The 23,187-nt window shown below is 48.4% G+C and overlaps 1 protein-coding gene across 1 annotated transcript; it reads right to left on the reverse strand.

The window, feature by feature from the left end:
• Positions 1-208: 208 nt before the first annotated feature.
• On the reverse strand, positions 209-22,981 carry LOC138754926 (transmembrane 4 L6 family member 4-like). The gene is made up of 5 exons (XM_069919952.1): positions 21,674-22,981; positions 13,640-13,705; positions 9,081-9,238; positions 8,081-8,270; positions 209-420 (listed from the first exon to the last, which is right to left on the reverse strand). The coding sequence occupies exons 1-5, from the start codon at positions 21,851-21,853 to the stop codon at positions 409-411; spliced, it is 606 nt and encodes a 201-aa protein (XP_069776053.1). The 5' UTR covers positions 21,854-22,981; the 3' UTR covers positions 209-408.
• Positions 22,982-23,187: the final 206 nt, after the last annotated feature.

The raw sequence follows: 23,187 nt of genomic DNA on the forward strand, positions 1-23,187 counted from the left end.
TGTCCCGGATTCGAGTTAAGAGTAATATCTGGTGCGGCTCCTGCCACCCTCCCAAACCGTACGGGGGTTGTAGGTCAATCAGGCGGAAAATCTCCCTGCCCCTTGAAAGCCTGTACGTCTCTACGAGCAGGAACCATTCCCCACTCCTTTTGGAGGGCTTTAAGCTCGAGGGAGTTGGTGTCCCCAGACCAGACCGTGAGGCAGCCGGTCAGCAACATTGATTTATTGACCAGTTAAAGCATTAATCAAACGTTTAAACAATTTGTGTGACCTCACGCCAGGGATCATAAGATTTTCTAAAAGATGTGTTCCAATAGAGTGCTGTGGAAGAGAACTTGCTCCCAAATTTCGGGGGCATTTGTATTCTGTTTACCCAAGCTTGCAGTTTCCGTGGACTCTCACCGCTCGTTAGACAGGCATCTGAAGGTGCAAGAACAGAGATCATTTTACAAAAATATACCATGAACCGGAGCTTCACGGAAAGATTAAACACGCTGGGGCTTTATTCCCCTGGAGCGCAGGAGGACCTCCCAGAGATGGACAAAATCGCGAGCGGGACGGAACACACGCAGGGCGGCATGGCAGTCAGCCTCACATTGTTACAGCACCGGCGACATGGGTTCGAATCCCGCGTTGTCTGTAAGGAGTTTGTACGTTCTCCCCAACTCTATGTGGGTTTTCCCCGGGGACTCTGGTTTCCTCCCGCCGTTCAAAACATACGGGGTGGTTGTAGGTCACGGACACGTGGGCTGAAAGGGCCTGTTGTCTACATTTAAAATGTTTAAAAATTAAATTAAAGATTTTTAATAGTCTAACGCCCAGAGTCGAGGAATTGGTAATACATAGGTTTAAGGTGAAGGGGGTGGGGGGAGTGGGGTGTGGAACTGGCTGTCTGGATTGGTGGTTGACGCAGGGGCAATGTTTAAGGACCAGTTGGACAGATCCACGGATAGGACGGGTTTAGAGGGATGTGGGGCCAAAAACAGGCGGGTGGGGCTAGTGTGGTTGGGACATGTGGACAGATCCATGGATAGGACGGGTTTAGAGGGGTGTAGGGCCAAACTCAGGCAGGTGGGACCAGTGTGGTTGGGACATGTGGACGGATCCATGGATAGGACGAGTCGAGAGGGATGTGGGGCCAAACGCAGGTAGGTGGAACCAATGGGGGTGGGACATTTGGACGGATTTAATGGTTTGGAGGGATTTAGGGCCAAATGCAGGCAGGTGGGACAAGTAAACAAATCTATGGATCGGACAGATTTAGAGGGACGAGGAGCCCAAATGCAGCTGGGTGGGACATTGTGGTCGGGATGGGCAAGTGGGGTGAAGGGCCTGTTTCCACGCTCTGCGACTCTGTAATAGGTGGATTAGCCAATTGCACACCTTCCTGCCTCTAAAACACCATTGGACCAGCCCGCCGCCAATAAGAAAACGGATGTGGGCCGGATTTCTGCTTCAGGGAATCAGCTCTCCAATTGGATTGGCTTTGACTGGCATCGTCGCTGACATTCTCCAAGCCCCGTCAAGATCCTTCTAAATCTCGGGCTACTCTCCGACTCTACCCCCTCCCCCTCCCCCTCCCCCCCTCATGAAGGTGCAGATAGGTCCCGGCCCGAAACGTTGACTGGTCATTTCTCCCCAGCAGTCCTTGGTATATGCGCATGTCAACACCATGTAAAAGACGAATCCCCTATTTATGGCCCGTGTACGTTTCATACATTGCGTATTTTGGCCCCAGCTGCCTGCCCATAGGAGATCCTGACGCCCCAATTGGGGACTCTCGCCCCGGCCACCCGCCCATCTGAACTCCCAACGCCTTGATCGATGCAGGTACTTACCGCGGTCAAAACTATATGCACAGAATAGTCAACCCCCTAACTTTTGCACACAAATCTGACTATTCCACGGGTATGTTCAGAACACCCTATCCTGAACCCACAAGGCCTCCTCATCAGTCTGGAAGGTACAGCAGGCTGAGAAGGGCCAGGCTACCAAGCCCCCATTTCGACCACGTTCTACAGGAGCACAAGTGAGAGTGTCTAGTCCGGCTGCATTAAGCGCCGGACCAGAAGTCAACACAGAGGGTCATCAAAACGGCCGAGAAGATCACTGGGGTCTCCCTTTCCTCTACTGACGACATTCACCGGGAGCGCTGCTTAAAACAGGGATCAGAGAATGACCGAGGGTTCTTTCCATCGAGCACACGAGATCTTTGACCAACTACCGTCAGGGAAGAGCATCTAAACCAGGACGGCCAGGCTGGGAGATATCTTCTTCACGCAGGCTGTAAGATTGATGAACAATGTCCCATAACCTTGGCTCTCTTTAAAAAGAAAATGGATTTGGAGTTATTCTAAAATATTTATTTAAATTTTTGAATGTAGTTTCGAACGGTGGGAGGAGACCAGAGACCCCTGCGGGGAAATCCCACGCAGAGACAGGGAGGAAGTACAGACTCCTGGAGGACAGCACGGGATTCGAAGCTGTGTTGCACTCACCACTACGCCCCAATACATATTAATCTTATATTGCACCTTACGAATTGTTGCTTCTGTGCCATGGTTCGGAGAAACGCTGTTTTGTCTGGTTGTACATATACATCACCTTTGTTGACCTCATCAAAGCTTTCGACACCGTGAGCAGGAAAGGGCTTTGGCAAATACTAGAGCGCATCGGATGCCCCCCAAAGTTCCTCAACATGATTATCCAACTGCACGAAAACCAACAAGGTCGGGTCAGATACAGCAATGAGCTCTCTGAACCCTTCTCCATTAACAATGGCGTGAAGCAAGGCTGTGTTCTCGCACCAACCCTCTTTTCAATCTTCTTCAGCATGATGCTGAACCAAGCCATGAAAGACCTCAACAATGAAGACGCTGTTTACATCCGGTACCGCACGGATGGCAGTCTCTTCAATCTGAGGTGCCTGCAAGCTCACACCAAGACACAAGAGAAACTTGTCCGTGAACTACTCTTTGCAGACGATGCCGCTTTAGTTGCCCATTCAGAGCCAGCTCTTCAGCGCTTGACGTCCTGTTTTGTGGAAACTGCCAAAATGTTTGGCCTGGAAGTCAGCCTGAAGAAAACTGAGGTCCTCCATCAGCCAGCTCCCCACCATGACTACCAGCCCCCCCACATCTCCATTGGGCACACAAAACTCAAAACGGTCAACCAGTTTACCTATCTCGGCTGCACCATTTCATTGGATGCAAGGATCGACAACGAGATAGACAACAGACTCGCCAAGGCAAATAGCGCCTTTGGAAGACTACACAAGAGTCTGGAAAAACAACCAACTGAAAAACCTCACAAAGATACAGAGCCGTTGTCATACCCACACTTCTGTTCGGCTCCGAATCATGGGTCCTCTACCGGCATCACCTAGAATGCTTCCACCAGCGTTGTCTCCGCTCCATCCTCAACATTCATTGGAGCGCTTTCATCCCTAACGTCCAAGTACTTGAGATGGCCGAGGTCGACAGCATCGAGTCCACGCTGCTGAAGATCCAGCTGCGCTGGGTGGGTCACGTCTCCAGAATGGAGGACCATCGCCTTCCCAAGATCGTGTTATATGGCGAGCTCTCCACTGGCCACTGTGACAGAGGTGCACCAAAGAAAAGGTATAAGGACTGCCTAAAGAAATTTCTTGGTGCCTGCCACATTGACCACCACCAGTGGGCTGATATCGCCTCAAACCGTGCATCTTGAGGGGAGGAGTCACGTGATGGAGTAGTGGCCGGACGGTGAACTCCAGCCCTCTCCAGAAAAGTCGGGAAAAACAAGAGAAAACACAAAGGCACAGAAATAAAAGTTACAGAAAAGTGAGTATAAAGGTGGAAAGAAGATGGCAACAAAAAAAGAAAAGTCGAAAGCAACGGTAAGAAGAGAGGAAGAGAAGACAAAGGAGGAAAAAGGTGAAGGCCTTACCTATCCGAAGAGGCCCGCTGCGGAGAGAGAAACCCGCTCCCTCAGGTCGGTAAATAATGGACTACAAAAATGGCTCGCTGAGCCGAGTAAAAGTGCGCAACCGCGCATGCGTGAAGTATCGCGCATGCGCGATGCGAACGAAAAAAAACACACCGACGGGAGGGGGGACCAGCTGGGGAGTCGATCTCCACAGCCGGCAACGACAGCTGCAGAACACCTGCAGCAAAAAGAGACCACAGAAGACAATAGAAACAAGAAAGAAGAGGAGAAAAGGGCAACAAAGAAACAACAGATGGCCAACCCAGAGGAAGAAGAAGAGGAAGAGGAAGAGTACAGTGAAATAGAAGAAGAAAAGAAAGGCAAGGTAAAGGATATACTTGCTCTTATTAAAGGATACATGGAGTCATTTAAAGAATGGCAAACACAGGAATTTAAGGATTTAAGAAAAAGAATAAACAACACAGAAGAGAAAATAAATAAAATGGAGATGACCTTAACAGAAATGGGAAAAAAAATGGACAAGATGGAAGAGCGGGCAGTAGCAGCAGAAATGGAGGTAGAAGACTTAAAAAAGAAATTGGAGAAATCTAATAAAAAAACTAAAGAGACACAAGAACTACTAGCTCAAAAAATAGATACAATGGAAAACCATAACAGAAGAAATAACATAAAAATAGTGGGCCTTAAGGAAGATGAAGAAGGCAAGAATATGAGGGAGTTTATAAAAGAGTGGATCCCTAAGACCCTAGGATGTCCAGAACTACAGCAAGAATTGGAAATAGAAAGGGCACATAGAGCATTGGCCCCTAAACCACAACCACAACAAAAACCAAGATCTATTGTAGTAAAATTCCTAAGATATACTACAAGAGAAAAGGTACTGGAGAAGACAATGGAAAAAGTAAGAGAGGGCAACAAACCACTGGAGTATAAAGGGCAAAAAATCTTCATTTATCCAGATATAAGTTTTGAACTCCTAAAGAAGAGAAAAGAGTTCAATACAGCAAAGGCGATTTTATGGAAGAAAGGGTATAAATTTATACTAAAGCATCCAGCGGTATTGAAAATATTTATTCCAGGACAACAAAACAGACTATTCTCGGATCCAGAAGAAGCACGAAAATTTGCAGAACAATTACAAAAATAGACTGAGGGAGGAAGACGGGTAATGAGAGTTAAAATGATCACGATTGATATGTATGTGGGTAAAGACAAAAATAGACTGAGGGATGAAGACGGGTAATGAGAGTAAAAATGATCACGATTGATATGTATGCGGGTAAAGAGGTATAAGAGTGAATAGAGACAATGAGCATACATGAATGTATCTGTACTTAGAGGAAAATATAGATAGTATAGACAAGAATTAATAAGGGAAGGTAATGGAATAGAGAGAATAAGGAGGGAATTAAAAGAGTGACCTTTGTGACATATGAAAAGTGAAATCTTTTCTGGGGGAGGCGGGGTGGGGGGAAATAGCGGTCACTGCAAAATCAGTTGACGCTTGCGAGTGGATTCGCAAATCCAAATGGAGAGGGGAGATGTGGTTGTCCGACAAGGGTTAAAGGACAACTCAGGAGGTGAAGGGGAGATTGGGGATAAATAAGATAGAAATAGGAGAATAAGGAAAATGTTGGATGTTGTAGGAATGTTGTCTTATAAAGAGTTGAAAATAAGAAAACAGAAATGGAAAAGGAGGAAAGGTAATGATGGAAAAACGGAAAGAGAAGATAAACAAAATATAAAAGGGCTACGCTGAACTATATGACTTTAAATATTAATGGAATACATAACCAAATTAAAAGGAAGAAACTACCAAATTTAAATGAATAAATGTATTCCATTAGAAAAAAATAACATATTGGTTAAGAAATAATATTGAAATATTCGAACAAGTATAGGAGCCTTACATTAAATACAATAGCGAAAACCTACCGGGGACAAACATTACCTAAGTTGATGGAAGGAGAAGGAAAGAAAAGAATGGACTCAGTAGAATTTCTGGTGTAATTTTGTTGAATGACAACATTGTCTGACTGGCTTAATGCAACCTAGATTGTATACCTAAAATGGATGAGGGGGGGGTTGGGGGGTGGTTTGGGAGGAAAGTGGGGGGGGGAGAAAAAGTCACTGTATATGTGTGAAAAAGAAATAGTGTATATCATGACTAATGTGATTTATGGTGTGAAAAAAAAACCGTGCATCTTGGAGCCTCACAGTTTGGCGGGCAGCAACCTCCTTTGAAGAAGACCGCAGAGCCCACCTCACTGACAAAAGGCAAAGGAGGAAAAACCCAACACCCAACCCTAACCAACCAATTTTCCCCTGCAACCGCTGCAACCGTGTCTGCCTGTCCCGCATCGGACTTGTCAGCCACAAACGAGCCTGCAGCTGACGTGGACATTTACCCCCTCCATAAATCTTCGTCCGCGAAGCCAAGCCAAAGAAAAAGAAAAGAGATACATATACAATTGTTGGCCCCCCTCTTCTAACTACCTCCACTTGTTTGATGCATAAGTAAATTATCCCAAAATATTTATATTTATTTTAATCGATATGAGATGATAATGTGCTGTGTACTGTCTGAACACCGTGGTCCAGAGGAACGCTGTTTCACAAGAACTGAACAGTCAACTTGAACTTAAAGGTCTAGGTTCTACCGGATTGGGCCGCTCCGATCCTGGGACAGTTCCCCTGGCATCCGCGTTGACTGAGGCTCAGTGCGTCCACCTGAATCCTTTTGGTCATGTGGGTATAGAACATGGGCCATTTCAGCACAGTGCAGGCCCTTCGGCACTCAGCGTTGTGCTGAACCACATAAAAGAAAATCCGAAACCCTCCCTATCCCGTAACCCTCGATTTTCCTTCCATTCATGAGCCTGTCTCTTAAATGCCCCCAATGTTCCAGCCTCCACCACTACCCCTGGCAAGGCGTTCCAGGCCCCCACAACTCTCTGTGTATAAAACTTTCTCCTGACATCTCCCCTAAACCTTCGTCCTTCCACTTTGTACAGATAACCTCTGGTATTTTCTACTCTGGCCCTGGAAAACAGGTACTGGCCATCCACCTTATCTATGCCTCTCTTAATCTTGTAGACCTCTATCAAGTCTCTTCTCCTCCTTCTGCGCTCCAAAGAGAAAAGTCCCAGCTCTGCTAACCTTGCCCCATGAGACTTATTTTCCAATCCAGACAACATCCTGGTGAATCTCCTCTGCACCCTCTCCACACCCTCTCCACAGCTTCCTTCCTATAATGAGGTGACCAGAACTGAACACAATACTCTCAGTGTTGGTCTCACCAGAGATTCGTAGAGTTGGAATATGACCTCTCTACTCCTGAACTCAATCCCCCCCCCACCCCATAAATGAAGCCTGACATCCCATTGCCCTTTTTAACTATCCTATCAACCTGTGCGGTGACCTTGAGGGATGTATAGATATGGACCACAAGGTCCCTCTGTTCATCCACACTCTTAAGTAACCAACCACTAACCCTGTAACTCAGCCTTCTGGATTGTCCTTCCAAAATCCATCACCTCCCACTTAACCGGATTGAACTCCATCTGCCCAACTCTGCATCCTGTCCATTCCTCTTGTAACTTACGACAACCTTCAGCTCCATCCAGCCCTTGCGGGAGGCTGGCCACCGGCCAATATGGTGGCCACCAAGGTCACCCCTCGTGGGATGTTGTCCATCAGCCAACATGGCGGTCACCATAGATAGGCCCGATTTTCACCGTAATTGCCTATGTTTTATATTTTTTCTTTATTTTAAAATTTTGGTCGTATGGATGTTATTCTCAAGTTGTGGAGTACCTATATATTAAAACATGGGAGCAGAGTTTTATTAGCCATGAGAGATAGGCTTGGCCAAAATAATCTTGAAACAATTTTAGGATTACATTTGCACAAGCATTTAGTGCACATGTACTGTTGTCACAGGGAAAAAGAATTTGTACAACACCAGATTTTTGCACACTATAAATTAGAGGGAGTGACGTGTTGTTCGTCAGACTTGCATTTTACTTCACCCTGGCAGAAGGAACGGGTGGGGGGGGGGGGTGGTGGAGGTGGAATGGCGAGATGGTTGGGTTACAGGGAGTTCTAGCCTGGACTCATAGGTGTGGGTGTGGATGGTTCGGACGGTGCTTACCCCCCTGCGACTCCTGCAAGTGCCGCACAGGCAGCCGAAGAGGCCATTGATGGTCTGGATCAGGCAGAGGACAAGTTCGATGCTGCAGAAACATATCAGGAGGGCAAAGAGGACCACATTGAAGAGGACCACGTTCTTCGGCTCCAGACATTCATTCCACCGCTCGGGATTGAACAGGTAATTATCTTCACTGGGCAGCGGACAAAAATGAAATCAAAGTTATTCCCGATGTCCCATGGGACAGGTGGCCACGGCGGCAGACCAGCGGGCAGTGACTCAAGAGGGCAGGGACCCATGCCAGGCAGGGGACTGCGGCCAAGGGACTCGCGCCGGGCTGCGGACCGCAGGCGGGTACCGCAGGCGGGTACCAGGTATCGGAACCGGGATGCGAGGGGGGGGGTTGGGCGCTGAGGAGCTTAGGCGGCCGATGGTTTGAACTGGACCCTGCAGGGGCTGCAGGAGAGCTGGAGGCTAATCCACGGACACTCAGTGACTCTGGGTGGGGGTGGGGGGGGGGATCTTCTTTCACTTCTCTTTCTCTGACTGTAAGAGGCGTTTCAGGCAATTTCTGCCGATGGTGAATCTGTCTGCCTTACAGCTGACGAATGCAAAATCAGTGTAATATTACATGGTCTTTATTACATGACAATAAATTGAATCTTGAATCTCATCATCCCCCTCCCTGCCACGTCACCAATCTCATCATCTCCTTCCCTTTCTATCATCAGTTTGTTTTTGGAACAGCCTGCTACTGTGAATATTTATCCCTTGTATCGAGCCACATTCTGGTAATTTATATTATTGCAGCTGGGGTATCCAAGTACCTATTTCAACGCTCTTGTACATTGGACCTGTGTATATAATACATCTTTAACATCATTGATATCATGGGAATAGTTGGGCCGATTTATGGGTGGTCTTGGTGAGATAGTACAGGAAGCCGTGGAGGAGTTGGGGAGCAGCATCACGGCGATAGGGAGGGGAAGCAGCCAGCTTGTACCTTAACTCCACCGACTCCTCGGTGATGAAGAAGGGCCTGGTCCAGTTCTCCGACGTGACTCGACAGGTTGGCCCATTGACCAAGCCCAGGGCGGACAGGATAAGGCAGTAGCATGACCCCACCATGCCCAGCAGGGCAAAGATGATGGACAGGAACATCTACAAGGGCAGCTGGGTTTAATCATTGGGCAATGGTCATGTAACAGTGGACGGGCTGCTGCCTTGGCATTGACCTGGCTCCATGGTTTATAGATTTTCAAACATTTGGGTCTTAATATCACCAAATGAGGCTAACTAATCCAACCAGCCATCAGCAGCAATCCCATCATCCCCTCCCCTCCCCTCTCCTCCATGCCAGCCATCCCATCATCCCCTCCCCTCTCCTCCATGCCAGCAATCCCATAATCCCCCTCCCTGCTATGCCTGCCATCCCATCATCGCCTCTGGCAACAATCCCATCAACCCTTCCCTGCCACGCTGGAGATTGGGGATAAAGAAGATATAAATAGGAGAATAAGGAAAATGTTTGATGTTGTAGGAATGTTGTCTTATAAAGAGTTTAAAATAAGAAAACAGAAATGGAAAAGGAGGAAAGGTAATGATGGAAAAACGGAAAGAGAAGATAAACAAAGTATAAAATGGCTACACTGAACTATATGACTTTAAATATTAATGGAATACATAACCAAATTAAAAGGAAGAAACTACTAAATTTACTGAAAAAGGAAAAAATTGATATAGCATTTACCCAAGAAACACACTTAACTGAATTGGAGCACAAGAAATTAAAGAGAGATTGGGTAGGACATGTAACAGCAGCATCGTATAATTCAAAAGCAAGAGGAGTGGCTATATTAATTAGTAAAAATGTGCCATTTAAAATAGAAGAGGAAATAATAGATCCAGCAGGGAGATATGTTATGATAAAATGTCAGCTCCTAAGTAACATAAAAAACAAAGAATTTGGAATTGATTTGGAGGATGCACAAAAAAGATTTGTTAAAGATAGCCCGAGCCGTAGCAAAAAAATGTATTATGTCAACCTGGAAATTGGAAGATAATTTGAAAATACAACAATGGTATATAGAAATGAATAAATGTATTCCATTAGAAAAAATAACATATAGTTTAAGAAATAATATTGAAATATTCGAACAAATATGGGAGCCTTACATTAAATACAATAGCGAAAACCTACCGGGGACAAACTTTACCTAAGTTGATGGAAGGAGAAGAAAAGAAAAGAATGGACTCAGTAGAATTTCTGGTGTATTTTTGTTGAATGACAACATTGTCTGACGGGTTTAATGCAACCTAGATTATATACCTAAAATGGATGAGGGGGGGGTGGTGGGGTGGCTTGGGAGGAGGGAGTGGGGTGGGGGGGGAGAAAAAGTAACTGTATATGTGTGAAAAAGAAAAAGTGTATATCATGGCTAATGTGATTTATGGTGTGAAAAATAAAAAATAAAAAAAAACCCTTCCCTGCCACGCCAGCAATCCCATCATCCCCCTCCCTGCTATGCCTGCCATCCCATCATCGCCTCTGCCAACAATCCCATCAACCCTTCCCTGCCACGCCAGCAATCCCATCATCCCCCTCCCTGCCACGCCACCAATCTCATCATCTCCTTCCCTTTCTGTCATTGCTTTGGACAGCTACATGGATGGGAGGTCTATGGAGGGGCTATGGTCCACATGCAGGTCAGTGGGACCAGGCAGAATAACTAGATGGGTTGAAAGGCCTGTTGTTGTGCTGCAATGTTCTTCAGTTCTAGGTCCTCCCTTTCCTCTGTAAGAACCCTCCCAGAGGAGATTCATTGGGATGATTCTGGGAACGAAAGGAGCGTTTGACCTGAACTCGTTGGAATTTAGGAGAATGGGGAGAGGGGGAGATCTCATTGAAATATGTTCAATGTTAAAAGATGTGGACAGAGTAGATGTTGAAAGGTTGTTTCCCCACGGTGGGAAAGTCTAGGACAAGAGGGCGCAACTTCAGGACTGAAGGGTGTCCACTTAGAACGGAGACGCGGATGAATTTCTTCAGCCAGAGGGTGGAATTTGTTGCCACAGGTGGTTGTGGAGGCCGGGTCATTGGGTCAGTGGCAGATTACCCATTGGGTTGAGTAGGTTGAAGCCTGGGGGCCCCAAAGGTAAGAGGGCCCATCCGTGATTTGATTGATCGCTTGACAGGCCAATGAAAGTAGATGTTGGGCGTGGGTGGGGGGGTTTTGCAGGGGTGGTAACATCAGAATTCTCCTCCCCCTCCACACTTTATTCCACTCAATGAAGGGTGGGGGCCGTGGGGCGGTGGGAGGGAAGGTCGGTGGGGCCTTGCTAAAGCTCAGCCTGGGCTGGGTGGTAGTTAATCCACCACTTCATTGGATGTATTTAAGGCAGAGATTAACAGGTTCTTGATTAGCCAGGGCATCGAAGATTATGGGGAGAAGGCCGGGCAGTGGGGTTGAGTGGGAAAATGGATCAGCTCATGATTAAATGTGGGGTAGGCTCGATGGGCTGAATGGCTTATTTCTGATCTTACATCTTATGGTCTTCTGGTATTGAGGAGGGGAGTTAGGGAGGGGAGAGGGGTGAAGGTGAGTTCTTCCTACCCCCTACCTCCAGTCAGGGAGGGGCAGGTCCAAGGGTGGGGAAGATCCCATGGAACTGGATCCTCAGCTGGAACGTGTGGGATTGAGCCTCCTGTGTCTCCAAGTGGGAATGTCATCCCAGGAACTGGGAGAAACGCAGGCCACAGTGGGTGCAAGGAAAGCCCAGTCCCAATTTGCTCCAAATCTGCCCCTAGGCCCAGGGGTGACTCTGTCCTCCCTCGGGACAGGTCGCAGGGTCCCGAGTTCATCGTGTTCCTGGTGTGGGCTGGGGGTGGGGGGTTCATACTTGGTGGGAAGGAGATCGTCTGCCCAGAGATGGCAGGGGTGGCCATACTCACTCAGACCACACACACCTCAGGAGTTGCTGCACCTTGGGGAGTGGGGGGAAGCTGACCTTCTTCCCCTAGTCCCCCTCCTCAATGGGAGACTGATCCACAGCCCACAAACTAATTCCAAGGTACTCTAATGCTCCCACCCAGGTCACCTCCCTCTCTCTTTCTACCTCCTCCCCTCCCACTCCACCCCCTCTCTCTTCCTCCTCCCTTTCCCTTTTGCCATCCTTCTTCCCCTGAATTCTGTTCCCCTTCCATCCCTCTCCCCTTCCTATCATTCCTTGTCTTTCTCTCCTTCTTCCCCTCCATCCCATTCCCCTTCCATCCCTCTCCCCTTCCTCTCATTACTTGACTTTCTTCTCTCCTTCTTTCCTTCCATCCCATTCCTCTTCCATCCCTCTCCCCTTCCTCTCATTCCTTTCTTTCTTCTCTCCTTCCCCCCTCTCCCTCTGCCCTCCCTCATCTCCCCTGCTCTCCCCCTCCCCCTCTCTCTCCGTTCTCTTCCCCCTTCTCTCTTCCCCTCCTCTTTGCCGCATCAGGAATGCAATGTTGAGGCTTTATAAGGCACTGGTGAGACCTCACTTGGAGTGTGGGTCTAGTTTTGTATTCCTTATTTAAGAAAGGATGGGGTGGCGTTGCAGAGGGTTCAGAGAGGGTTCAAGATGAGAAATGTTTGACGGCTCTTGGACTGGACTCCTTGGAGTTCAGAAGGGTGAGGGGGGAATCTCATAGAAGCATTTTGAATGCTGAAAGGCCTGGACAGAGGCCTTTGGGGGAAGTTGTTTCCCACAGAGACAAGAGGGCACAACTTCAGGATTGAAGGGTGCCCACTTAGAACAGAGGTGCGGAGGAATTTCTTCAGCCAAGGAGTGACGAACCTCTGGAATTTGCTACCACAGGGGCCTGTGTCATTCAGGTCGTTTAGTGTATTTGAGGCAGAGATTAATAGGTACCTGAATAGTCCGGGTTTCAAGGGTTATGGCGGGGGTGGGGGCTGAGTGGGAGAATGGATCAGCTCATGATGGAATGATAGAGTAGACATTATGGGCAAAATGGCCAACATTTGCACCTATATGGTCTCTCTCTCTCTCCCCTCCTCCCCCATTTCTATCTCCCCTTCTCTCCCTCCTTCTCTCACCCTTCTCTTCATGTGGGAACCATCACAGCCCCAGTGTCACAGCTAAGAGTTCCAGAGACCCGGGTTCGATCCTGACCTCTGGCATGTCTGTCATGTGGAGTTTGCACGTGACCCCACGGGCTCTCCCCCCCCCACCTCCCTGCTGCGGGTGTTCTGGATTCCTCCCACATCCCACCGTCATGTGGGGTATTTAAACTGGTCACTGTGAACGTCCGGTGAAAATCCGGAGGGAACGAATATTAATCAGGTTTCAGGGGTAGAATGAGAGTTGATCAATGAATGGCCTCCTGGGTGATATAAAGCCACATCTGTGCTGCTAATCACTCTGCCTTTCCCTCCAAGGTAAAAGCCCCACTTCTCCTCATACCCATAGCTCCCAAATTTTGGAATCGTCCCTCCTCACACCTCTGCCCTCAATCCCGGGATTTTATGGGGAGGTGTGCATGCCATTTCCAAACCCAAAAGCATGGAAACTTACCCCGCATCGGTTGGCGCAGCAGCCCTTACTGCCAGTCGCATGTATGTGTATCGCCGGAAACAAAATCTGTCAGGAAGAAATCGGGAAGAGAATAGTTACATTGACCTGCTCACATTTGAAAAACCATGGGGTTGGAGGTTGGGACAGGGAGCTCACATTCTCCCAAATCCTCACCCTGATCCTCACTCAGTTTCTGGTTTGGATGAATTTATCCCGGGGACTTTCCTGGTCCAAACACTCCTGTAGACCCAATGAGTTGAGTTGAGTTGAACTGAATTGCATTGACTTGACTTGTGCAGAATTGAATTGAGGTCTGTTGCATTGAGTTGATTGAGTTGTTGAATTGAATTAAGCTGACCTGAACTGAGTTAAGTTGAACTGAACAGAATTGAGTTAATTTGAATTAAAATCAGTTTAATTGAATTGAGTTGCATTGAGTTGAGTTCCAACGAATTGAGTTGAATTGAATTGAGTTGAACTGAATTGAAATAAATTGAGCTGAGTTGAATTGAATTGAGTTAACTGAATTGAGTTGAATTAAATTGCATTGAATTGAATTGAGTTGAGTTGTTGATTTGAATTGAGTTGAATTGACTTGGATTGAGTTGATTTGAATTGAGTTGGATTGAATTGAATTGAGTTGTTGAGTTGATTTGAATTGAGTTGCTCACTGATTCCTGCACTGAGACTCAGTGAGAACCTTTGTTCTGTGAGCTATCCAACCAAGTCTGCTCGTGAGCAACAGTGGGTGCAGGATAAAGGAGGTGCACCTGGGACGGGCGTTGCAATGAGACACACCGGGCAGGGCAGTGAGAAACATTAAAATGGTGCCGAGCCATCCATCTTGCCGGTGAGAGGCCCTCTCTGTCCAGGTGACCAATGGCTGCTGCCCTCACTGTTTTGAGGAGAAGTGTGGAGCACAGAGCACAGACCTGGCCAAACGTTGACATCCTTCTGGCCTTCAGAGCGTGGCAATCCCCCGTGCCGACCAACAAGTTCAACTTTATGGTCCATATACTAAGATATAGCCACAGAGGTTGGTTCATCCACAAGACCAGGAGATCGGAGCAGAATTAGGCCACTCAGCCCATCAAGCCTGCCCCTACATTTGAATCATGGCTGACGTTGTTTACCTCTCAATCCCATTCTCCTGCCTTCTCCCCATAACTGTTGACATTACTGATCAAGAACCTATCAACCACCACTTTAAACTGATCCATTCACACCTTCTACAGCCGTCTGTGGCAATGAAAACCACAAATTTACCCCCTCCCTCTGGCTGGAGAAATTTCTCCACATCTCTTGGCACTCCCCCACACCCTAGTCTCATATTCTGCTCACATTCCCATCAACGCCCTCTCCCTCCCCCAGACCCTGCTCCACCTCCCCACCCACTTGGGGTGACTGAGAGGGTGACCAGTTCTCAACCTATCTCACCCATCCTCAGTCTAAGATTGCCTTAGAGGCCAAACGCAGGCAGGTGGGACAAGGGTGGGTGGGATATTTGGACAGATCCATGGACAGGACAGGTTTAGAGGGATGTGGGGCCAAATGCAGGCAGGTGGTGGGTCATTTTAGTCAGCGTAGGCGATAGGCCAGAGGGTCTGTTTCCATTCTTTGCGACTCTATAACTCTCTCCCTTTAAGGGTTATGGGGATAAGGCTGGAAAGGGGTACTGATGGTAATGATCAGCCATGATCTAAAATGGTGGTGCTGGCCCGACGGGCCAAATGGCCTACTCCAGCTCCTATTGTCTATTGTCTATTGTCTTACCATGTCAGTAGTTCCTCTGTTTGCGCGAAAGCCGCACTGTGATTCTGGGAGAATATTCTCGGCGACACTAGGTATTATTCTATTTAGTAGAATCCTAGCGAAGATTTTGCCTGCAATGGAGAGCAGCGTGATCTTTGCCCTCAGACAGCTCCAAGAAAAGTGCAGAGAACAAAACAAAGGACTCTACATCACCTTTGTTGACCTCACCAAAGCCTTCAACACCGTGAGCAGGAAAGGGCTTTGGCAAATACTAGAGCGCATCGGATGTCCCCCAAAGTTCCTCAACATGATTATCCAACTGCACGAAAACCAACAAGGTCGGGTCAGATACAGCAATGAGCTCTCTGAACCCTTCTCCATTAACAATGGCGTGAAGCAAGGCTGTGTTCTCGCACCAACCCTCTTTTCAATCTTCTTCAGCATGATGCTGAACCAAGCCATGAAAGACCTCAACAATGAAGACGCTGTTTACATCCGGTACCGCACGGATGGCAGTCTCTTCAATCTGAGGCGCCTGCAAGCTCACACCAAGACACAAGAGAAACTTGTCCGTGAACTACTCTTTGCAGACGATGCCGCTTTAGTTGCCCATTCAGAGCCAGCTCTTCAGCGCTTGACGTCTGCTTTGCGGAAACTGCCAAAATGTTTGGCCTGGAAGTCAGCCTGAAGAAAACTGAAGTCCTCCATCAGCCAGCCCCCCCACATCTCCATTGGGCACACAAAACTCAAAACGGTCAACCAGTTTACCTATCTCGGCTGCACCATTTCATCAGATGCAAGGATCGACAATGAGATAGACAACAGACTCGCCAAGGCAAATAGCGCCTTTGGAAGACTACACAAAAGAGTTTGGAAAAACAACCAACTGAAAAACCTCACAAAGATAAGCGTATACAGAGCCGTTGTCATACCCACAGTCCTGTTCAGCTCCGAATCATGGGTCCTCTACCGGCATCACCTACGGCTCCTAGAACGCTTCCACCAGCGTTGTCTCCGCTCCATCCTCAACATCCATTGGAGCGCTTTCATCCCTAACGTCCAAGTACTCGAGATGGCCGAGGTCGACAGCATCGAGTCCACACTGCTGAAGATCCAGCTGCGCTGGGTGGGTCACGTCTCCAGAATGGAGGACCATCGCCTTCCCAAGATCGTGTTATATGGCGAGCTCTCCACTGGCCACCGTGACAGAGGTGCACCAAAGAAAAGGTACAAGGACTGCCTAAAGAAATCTCTTGGTGCCTGCCACATTGACCACCGCCAGTGGGCTGATATCGCCTCAAACTGTGCATCTTGTCGCCTCACAGTTTGGCGGGCAGCAACCTCCTTTGAAGAAGACCGCAGAGCCCACCTCACTGACAAAAGGCAAAGGAGGAAAAACCCAACACCCAACCCCAACCAACCAATTTTCCCCTGCAGCCACTGCAACCGTGTCTGCCTGTCCCGCATCGGACTTGTCAGCCACAAACGAGCCTGCAGCTTACGTGGACTTTTTACCCCCTCCATAAATCTTCGTCCGCGAAGCCAAGCCAAAGAAGATTGTCTTACCATAGACTCCCTTCGTCTAATGCATGGTCCACCAGTGGAGAGGGGAAGGGGGCGGGAGGGCTGGTGACCTTGAGCACCTGACCTCCAACGGGATTTTGGCGGGAGAATCTTTTAAGGGCATTTTTTGTCATCAAATTCACAACCATGTTCGGGACCTTACTTGTCTGTTATGCCAGCAGTACTGGTCTCAGCTGGGGAAGACCCATGGCCACCAGGCAGAGCTGCAGGGGCACACAGACCGCAGGTTGAGGAATGCGGGCAGGTGGGGTGTAAACGCAGGGAGGTCACGAGGAACCTTGAGTTTATCGAATGAGGAGGGGTGTTGAGGGAAGGCTGCAGATTTTGATTCCCAGGGTTACAACTTCAACCCCCCACCCCCACCCCGAACGTGCGTTTAGTTTCACACTCGAGGATGTGCGTTTAGTATCCACCTGTGGCCTCTTAGCTGTTGGCCTGCGCTTCTCCCCCCCATCCTTTTATTCAGGCACCTGCCTGCCTTTTGCTCATACTTGACGAAGGGTTCAGCCCTGAAACGTCGGTTATTTATCTTTGCCTTCTGTGGGCGCTGCGAGACTTGCTGAGTTTCTCCAGCACGGTTGCTGCAGAGAAGTGGATCAGAGGTCAATCCACGGGACTAGAAGAGCAGCAGAGAGGATCACTGGAGTCTCCCTCTCCCCCCCATCGATGTGATCTACCGGGATCGTTGTCTGAAGAGGGTGTGCAAAATGGTTGAGGATCCCCTTCCACCCCTGCGCACAGCATCTTTCAGCTGCTCCCGTTGGGGAAGAGATCCAGGGGGATCAGAGCCAGCACCACCAGGCTGAGGAACAGCTTCTTTCCATGGGCAGTGAAAACACTGAACGACCAAAGGAACTGCTCGCACTGACCCTCTGAGCCTTTCATATTCACGAAACAACATTTATTTATTTATTTGTCTAGATGAAATACTTGTCCTACATATGCATTGTTTGCCTGTATGTGTTACGTCTGATTGTGTGTCTGCGTGTTTTGTACCGAGGACCGGACAATGTTGTTTCATCGGGTTGTACTTGTACAATCGGATGACAATAAACTTGACTTGACATCACAGTACAGGCCTTTTAGCCTACTTGTTATGCCGACCCATATAAACCTATCCATGGAAGAAAGGTCACGAGGAACGGACACCACAGTTAGTTTAGCAGTTAGCATGGACACTATTACCTTCTGACCCTGGCTCAAATCCCGTACCGTCTGTAAGGAGTTTGTATGTTCTCCCTGCGTCTGTGTGGGTTTCCTCCGGGGGGCTCCGGTTTCCTCCCACCGTCCAAAACGTACTGGGGGTTGTAGGTGAATTGGGGTGTTTGGGCGGCATGGACTCGTGGGCTGAAAGGGCCTGTTGCTGTGCTAAGTGTCCAAATTTAAAGTAAAGGACTGACCCTGTCACCGACATAATTGGCTGACAGCCCATTTTAAAACCATATCTGTTCAGCGAGATATTCAAATAAACCCCCGGTGTCCGACACCTATGGGGATCGGTGGACCCTGGGTACGTAAATTTGGCAAATGTTTAATCCAAAGTATAAAATATTAGACATAATACCTTAAAAAGATTTAAATGCTAACTTTACCAGAAACTTTATTCTGCCTATTCATAGTGCTATCTTAATTAATTTTTTCTGCTTTCCTGCCCGAAAGTTTGATCGTTTCCAGGCACTAAAGATATCTCTTCAAAATATATTCAGTGAATTGGCCTCCCCAGTCTTCAATGGTTAAAAAGTTCAGCACTCTTTCTCACAGATTCACCGGAAATGTCTTGTGTTGCTGTGACGTCCAAAAGCTACTTGTAAACAACCACATAACAATTACAGTTTGGAAACAGGCCGTCTCGACCCCTCTAGTCCACACTGATTTAAGAGAACTCCTCTACCTGCTCCCTATCCATAACCCTCCAATCCCCTCATATCCATAGACTCATCCCAACCTTCTCTTAAATGACAGAATTGACCCTGCTGCGACCACCTCTTCCGGAAGGTCATTCCACTCAGCCACCCCTCTCTGAGTGAAGAAGCTCCCTCTAAACCTTTGTCCCCAACCCTTAATTTATGTCCCCCCATTCCACTCACCTCCCCTCAAGGGGAAGAGCCTATTCACATCTACTCCATCTATCCCCCTCATAATTTTAAAGACCTCTATAAACCCACCCACCCCCCCCCTCAGCCTTCTACGCTCCAATGAATAAAGACCCAGTCGACTCAAAGAGATAGGTGTTCTTTTGAAAAGTACTTTCTAAGGGCACAGCGTTGCTTTCCAAGGTGGGGAGAGGCATTTCTAGAGATCAAGCAATCCACTCCTGAAGGCTGTGGGTCTAGCCCACAGAGTAGAGGAGCGATATTACAGCTGTGCAAGACTTTGGTGAGACCACACTCCCCAATGTCAGGTCTTAAGAGAGCAGCCTCTATCCTTAAGGACCCCACCCCCCACCACCTAGGCCGTGCCCTCTTCACTCCGCTACTGTCAGGGAAAAGGTACAGGAGCCTGAAGACGAGCGCCCAGCGGCACAAAGACGGCTTCTTCCCCTCCACCATCAGATTCCTGAACAGTCAATGACCTCAGACAAGGCCTCCCTTGCTCTTATTTTTGTACCAACATTTATACCCCACTGGGGGCCACTATATGTTTAAGGGGGTGGGCCACGGTCTGGAACCTTAAAACATTTTTTAATGTAGTCAGAAGTACGAAAGAAACCAACTGGCTCATGAGAACTGGGGGGGTGGGGGGGGAAACACAAAAGTCTGCAGATGCTGTGATTGTACAGAGGCACCAGAGGGACTCAGCCAGTCTCGTAACACCCATAGGAGGTAAAGAAGTTTTACCGACATTTCGGGCCTGAGCCCTTTGTCAAGCACTACCTTGAAGAAGGGCTCAGGCCCGAAACGTCGGTTATATGTCTTTCAACTCCTATGGGCACTGAGAAACTGGCTGAGTCCCTCCGGCGCCTCTGTGCTTTCTCGTGAGAGCCAGGTATCAGAACCGGGATTCGAGAGGGCGCCGAGGGCAAGGAGGGCTCGCCGTGTTGGAGGCTTGGACCTGGAGCTGGCGTGGCCGACGGTTTAAACGGAACTGGAATCTTGGGCAGCCTCAGAGGCTACAGGAGTGGCCTGAAGCGAATCCACAGACACTCTTGGGGGGGTGGGGGGATCTTTCTTTTTCTTCTCTTCCTCTGACTGGAAGTGGCGTTGGACAAAGCTAATTGAAAATCTTTGCCTGCCTCATGTCAGATAAAAGGCAATTTTGTGTAATATTACATTTCTGTTTTACTTCATGGCAATAAAAAGTATCTGATCTGATCTAAATCTGACTGCTTTGCAGGGAAGGGGAAGACAATAAACTTTGAGCAGAGTCCATAGTGAAAAGAAGGTTGAGAATGGCTGTCAGCAGCATCTTAAGAAAGCTGCCTCTATCCTCAAGGACCCTCACCACCCAGGCCCTTTTCTCACTGATGCCATCAGGAAGGAGGTACAGGAGCCTGAAGACGTCACTGCCACTGGGATTAAGTAGAGGAGCGGTATTAGAGCTGTGCAAGACTTTGTTGAGACTGCACTCCCCAATGTCGGGTCTTAAGAGAGCAGCCTCTATCCTTAAGGACTCCCCCCCCCCACCCCCCACCACCCAGGCCGTGCCCTCTTCACTCTGCTACTATCAGGGAAAAGGTACAGGAGCCTGAAGACGAGCGCCCAGCGGCACAAAGACAGCTTCTTCTCCTCCACCATTAGATTCCTGAATGGTCAATGAACCACAGACAAGGCCTCCCGTGTTCTTATTTTTGTACCAACATTTATTTTTAAATGCAATTTTATAGCAATATTTGCACTGTTGATGCAGTTGCAAAACAACCACAAATTTTGTGACATTTTCATGGCAATAAATTCCGATCCTGGTTCTAGAACATGGATACCTTTTTCACTGACTAAGGTGCTTTATAAGATTGTGAGGGCACAGAGAACGGGAAGGGTTGCGGTCTTAATCCCAGGGCAGATGATTCATGAACATGGGAAAGATTAAACAGGTCAGGGCTCCCTGGAGCATAGAAGAATGAGGGGAAAATTACGAGGGGGACAGACAGAGTAAATGTAGGTCGGTTTTTTCCATTGAGGGTCGGTGAGATACAAACCAGAGGACGTGGGTTGAGGTTGAAAGGGGGAACTTCTTCACACAGAGAGTGGTGGGGGTGTGGAATGAGCTGAGGTGGTGAATTCGGGCTCAATTTTAACATTTAAGAAGCATTTGGACAGGTACAAGGGATATGGACTGGATGTGGGTCAGTGGGACTAGGTGAAAAAATAGTTTGGCACGGACTAGAAGGGCCAAAAGGGCCTGTTTCTGAGCTGTAATGTTCTATGGGTTTAAGGTTAGGTGGGGGGGGGGGAGATTTAAGGGAGACCCGAGGGGTCACTTTTCAACCCAGAGAGAAGTCCCATATGTGGAACAAGCTGCCAGATGAATCTGCAGAAGCGATTGGTCAGAAGGCCAATGAAAGGACGGGAAGAGAGACCCACCAAATGCAGACAAATAGGATTGGCTCGGAATGGAAACGAGGTCAGCATGGGCAGGTTGGGCCGAAGGGCCTGCTCCGTCCTTCACAACACTCCCGTTAAGGAAGTGAGCACCAACAATGCCTGAAGACCCCTCCCACTTCCCTCCGCACAACCACTGCTCGCAAGAATGGTGGCTTACCAATGCTCCCCCGCCAATGATCCCTCCAAGGTACAGGACCTCCGGCGTGAGCATGCTGGTGTCTTGTACATACTTCAGCTGGAAGTCGGGGAAGAAGAGCAGGATGTTGGCTATGATGCAGCCGACGGCCAGGGGCAGCAGGGTCACCCCAATGCATTTGGAACATTTTCCCGTGCACATCGTCCCAGCCTGCTGCTGGATCAGGAGAGGGCTGGCCGTGCAGATCCACTTTTATCTGTCGGGATGCCCAGCAGAGCCTCCAGGGTTTCCTGGACGTCGTCAGGGGCTGGGGTGCTGGCAGGTTTCTGTGTGGCTGGGATTCGCTCTCCTCTTTAATCTACTCCTCTGCGCCCTGCCTATAGGATCAGGTGCTGGGGTGGGGGGGGGGGCGGAGGTAGGGGAGATCCCCTGGCGACGCAGAAAGAATGAAATGAGTGCAAAGTCTTGCACAGTGTGAGCAGATCAATTGACATTCACCTTGAGCTCCAGAAATGATTAACGAGGGAAGTAAAAGAAATAGGAGCAGGAGCCGGCCATCTGGCCCGTCGAGCCCTGCTCCACTAATCAATGTGATGGGCTCATCTCCACCGACCTGCCATTTCCTTAATTCCCCCACTATGTAAAGATCTATCCAACCCCGACTTCAATATATTTACTCAGGTAGTCTCCATTGCTTCAATGGGCAGCGAATTCAACCCTCTAGGAAAAGCAGTTCTTCCTCATCTCCATCCTGAATCTCGAGCCGATGTCCCCTAGTTCTGGTCTCCCCCACCCAAGGGTACAACTTAGACACCTCTATCTTATCTACGCCTTTCAGAATTTTGTACTCGTAAGAGAGAAAGAGCGCTGGATGTTCAGGAACTGGGTTAAAACAGGTCAGGACTTTACTGTGCGAGCAGGGTATGAATGATAAATAAAGGCAACTTGATTTGAATTGACTGGCGTGACGGTATTACAACGACAGAGGCCCGGGTTTAACCTTTCCCTCAGTTCTCAAGTCCTGGTGACCTCATAAACCTTCTCTGCACTCTCTCAATCTTATTGATACCTTTCCTGTAGTTCGGCGACCAAAATTGAACACAATACTCCAAATTTGACCACCAGTGTCTTATCCTAACATTCCAACTCATGTACTCAATACTCTGATTTATGAAGGCCAATGTGCCAAAAGCTCTCTTTGACCTGACCAATCTATGACAGATAAATTATCATCTAATTATTAACAGGAATGTCTGAATTAGTCCGATAAAGCTTTGGGGGCAATGGGACTCAGTATCTGGACCGAAACAACTCCAGAGGGTTGTTAACTCGGCCTCCGACATCACAGGCGCCAAACTTCACTCCATCAAGGGCATCTACATGAGGCGGTGTCTTTAACAAAGCAGCTTCTATCCTCAAGGATACCAACCCCCCCCCCCCCCCCCCACCCCAGGCCATGCCCTCTTCACTCTGCTACCATTGGGGCAAAGATTCTTGAGTGGACAATGAACCAAAGACACTGCCTTATTTTTCGT

This window comes from Narcine bancroftii, chromosome 2 (assembly GCF_036971445.1).
Source record: "Narcine bancroftii isolate sNarBan1 chromosome 2, sNarBan1.hap1, whole genome shotgun sequence".
NCBI lineage: Eukaryota > Metazoa > Chordata > Chondrichthyes > Torpediniformes > Narcinidae > Narcine > Narcine bancroftii.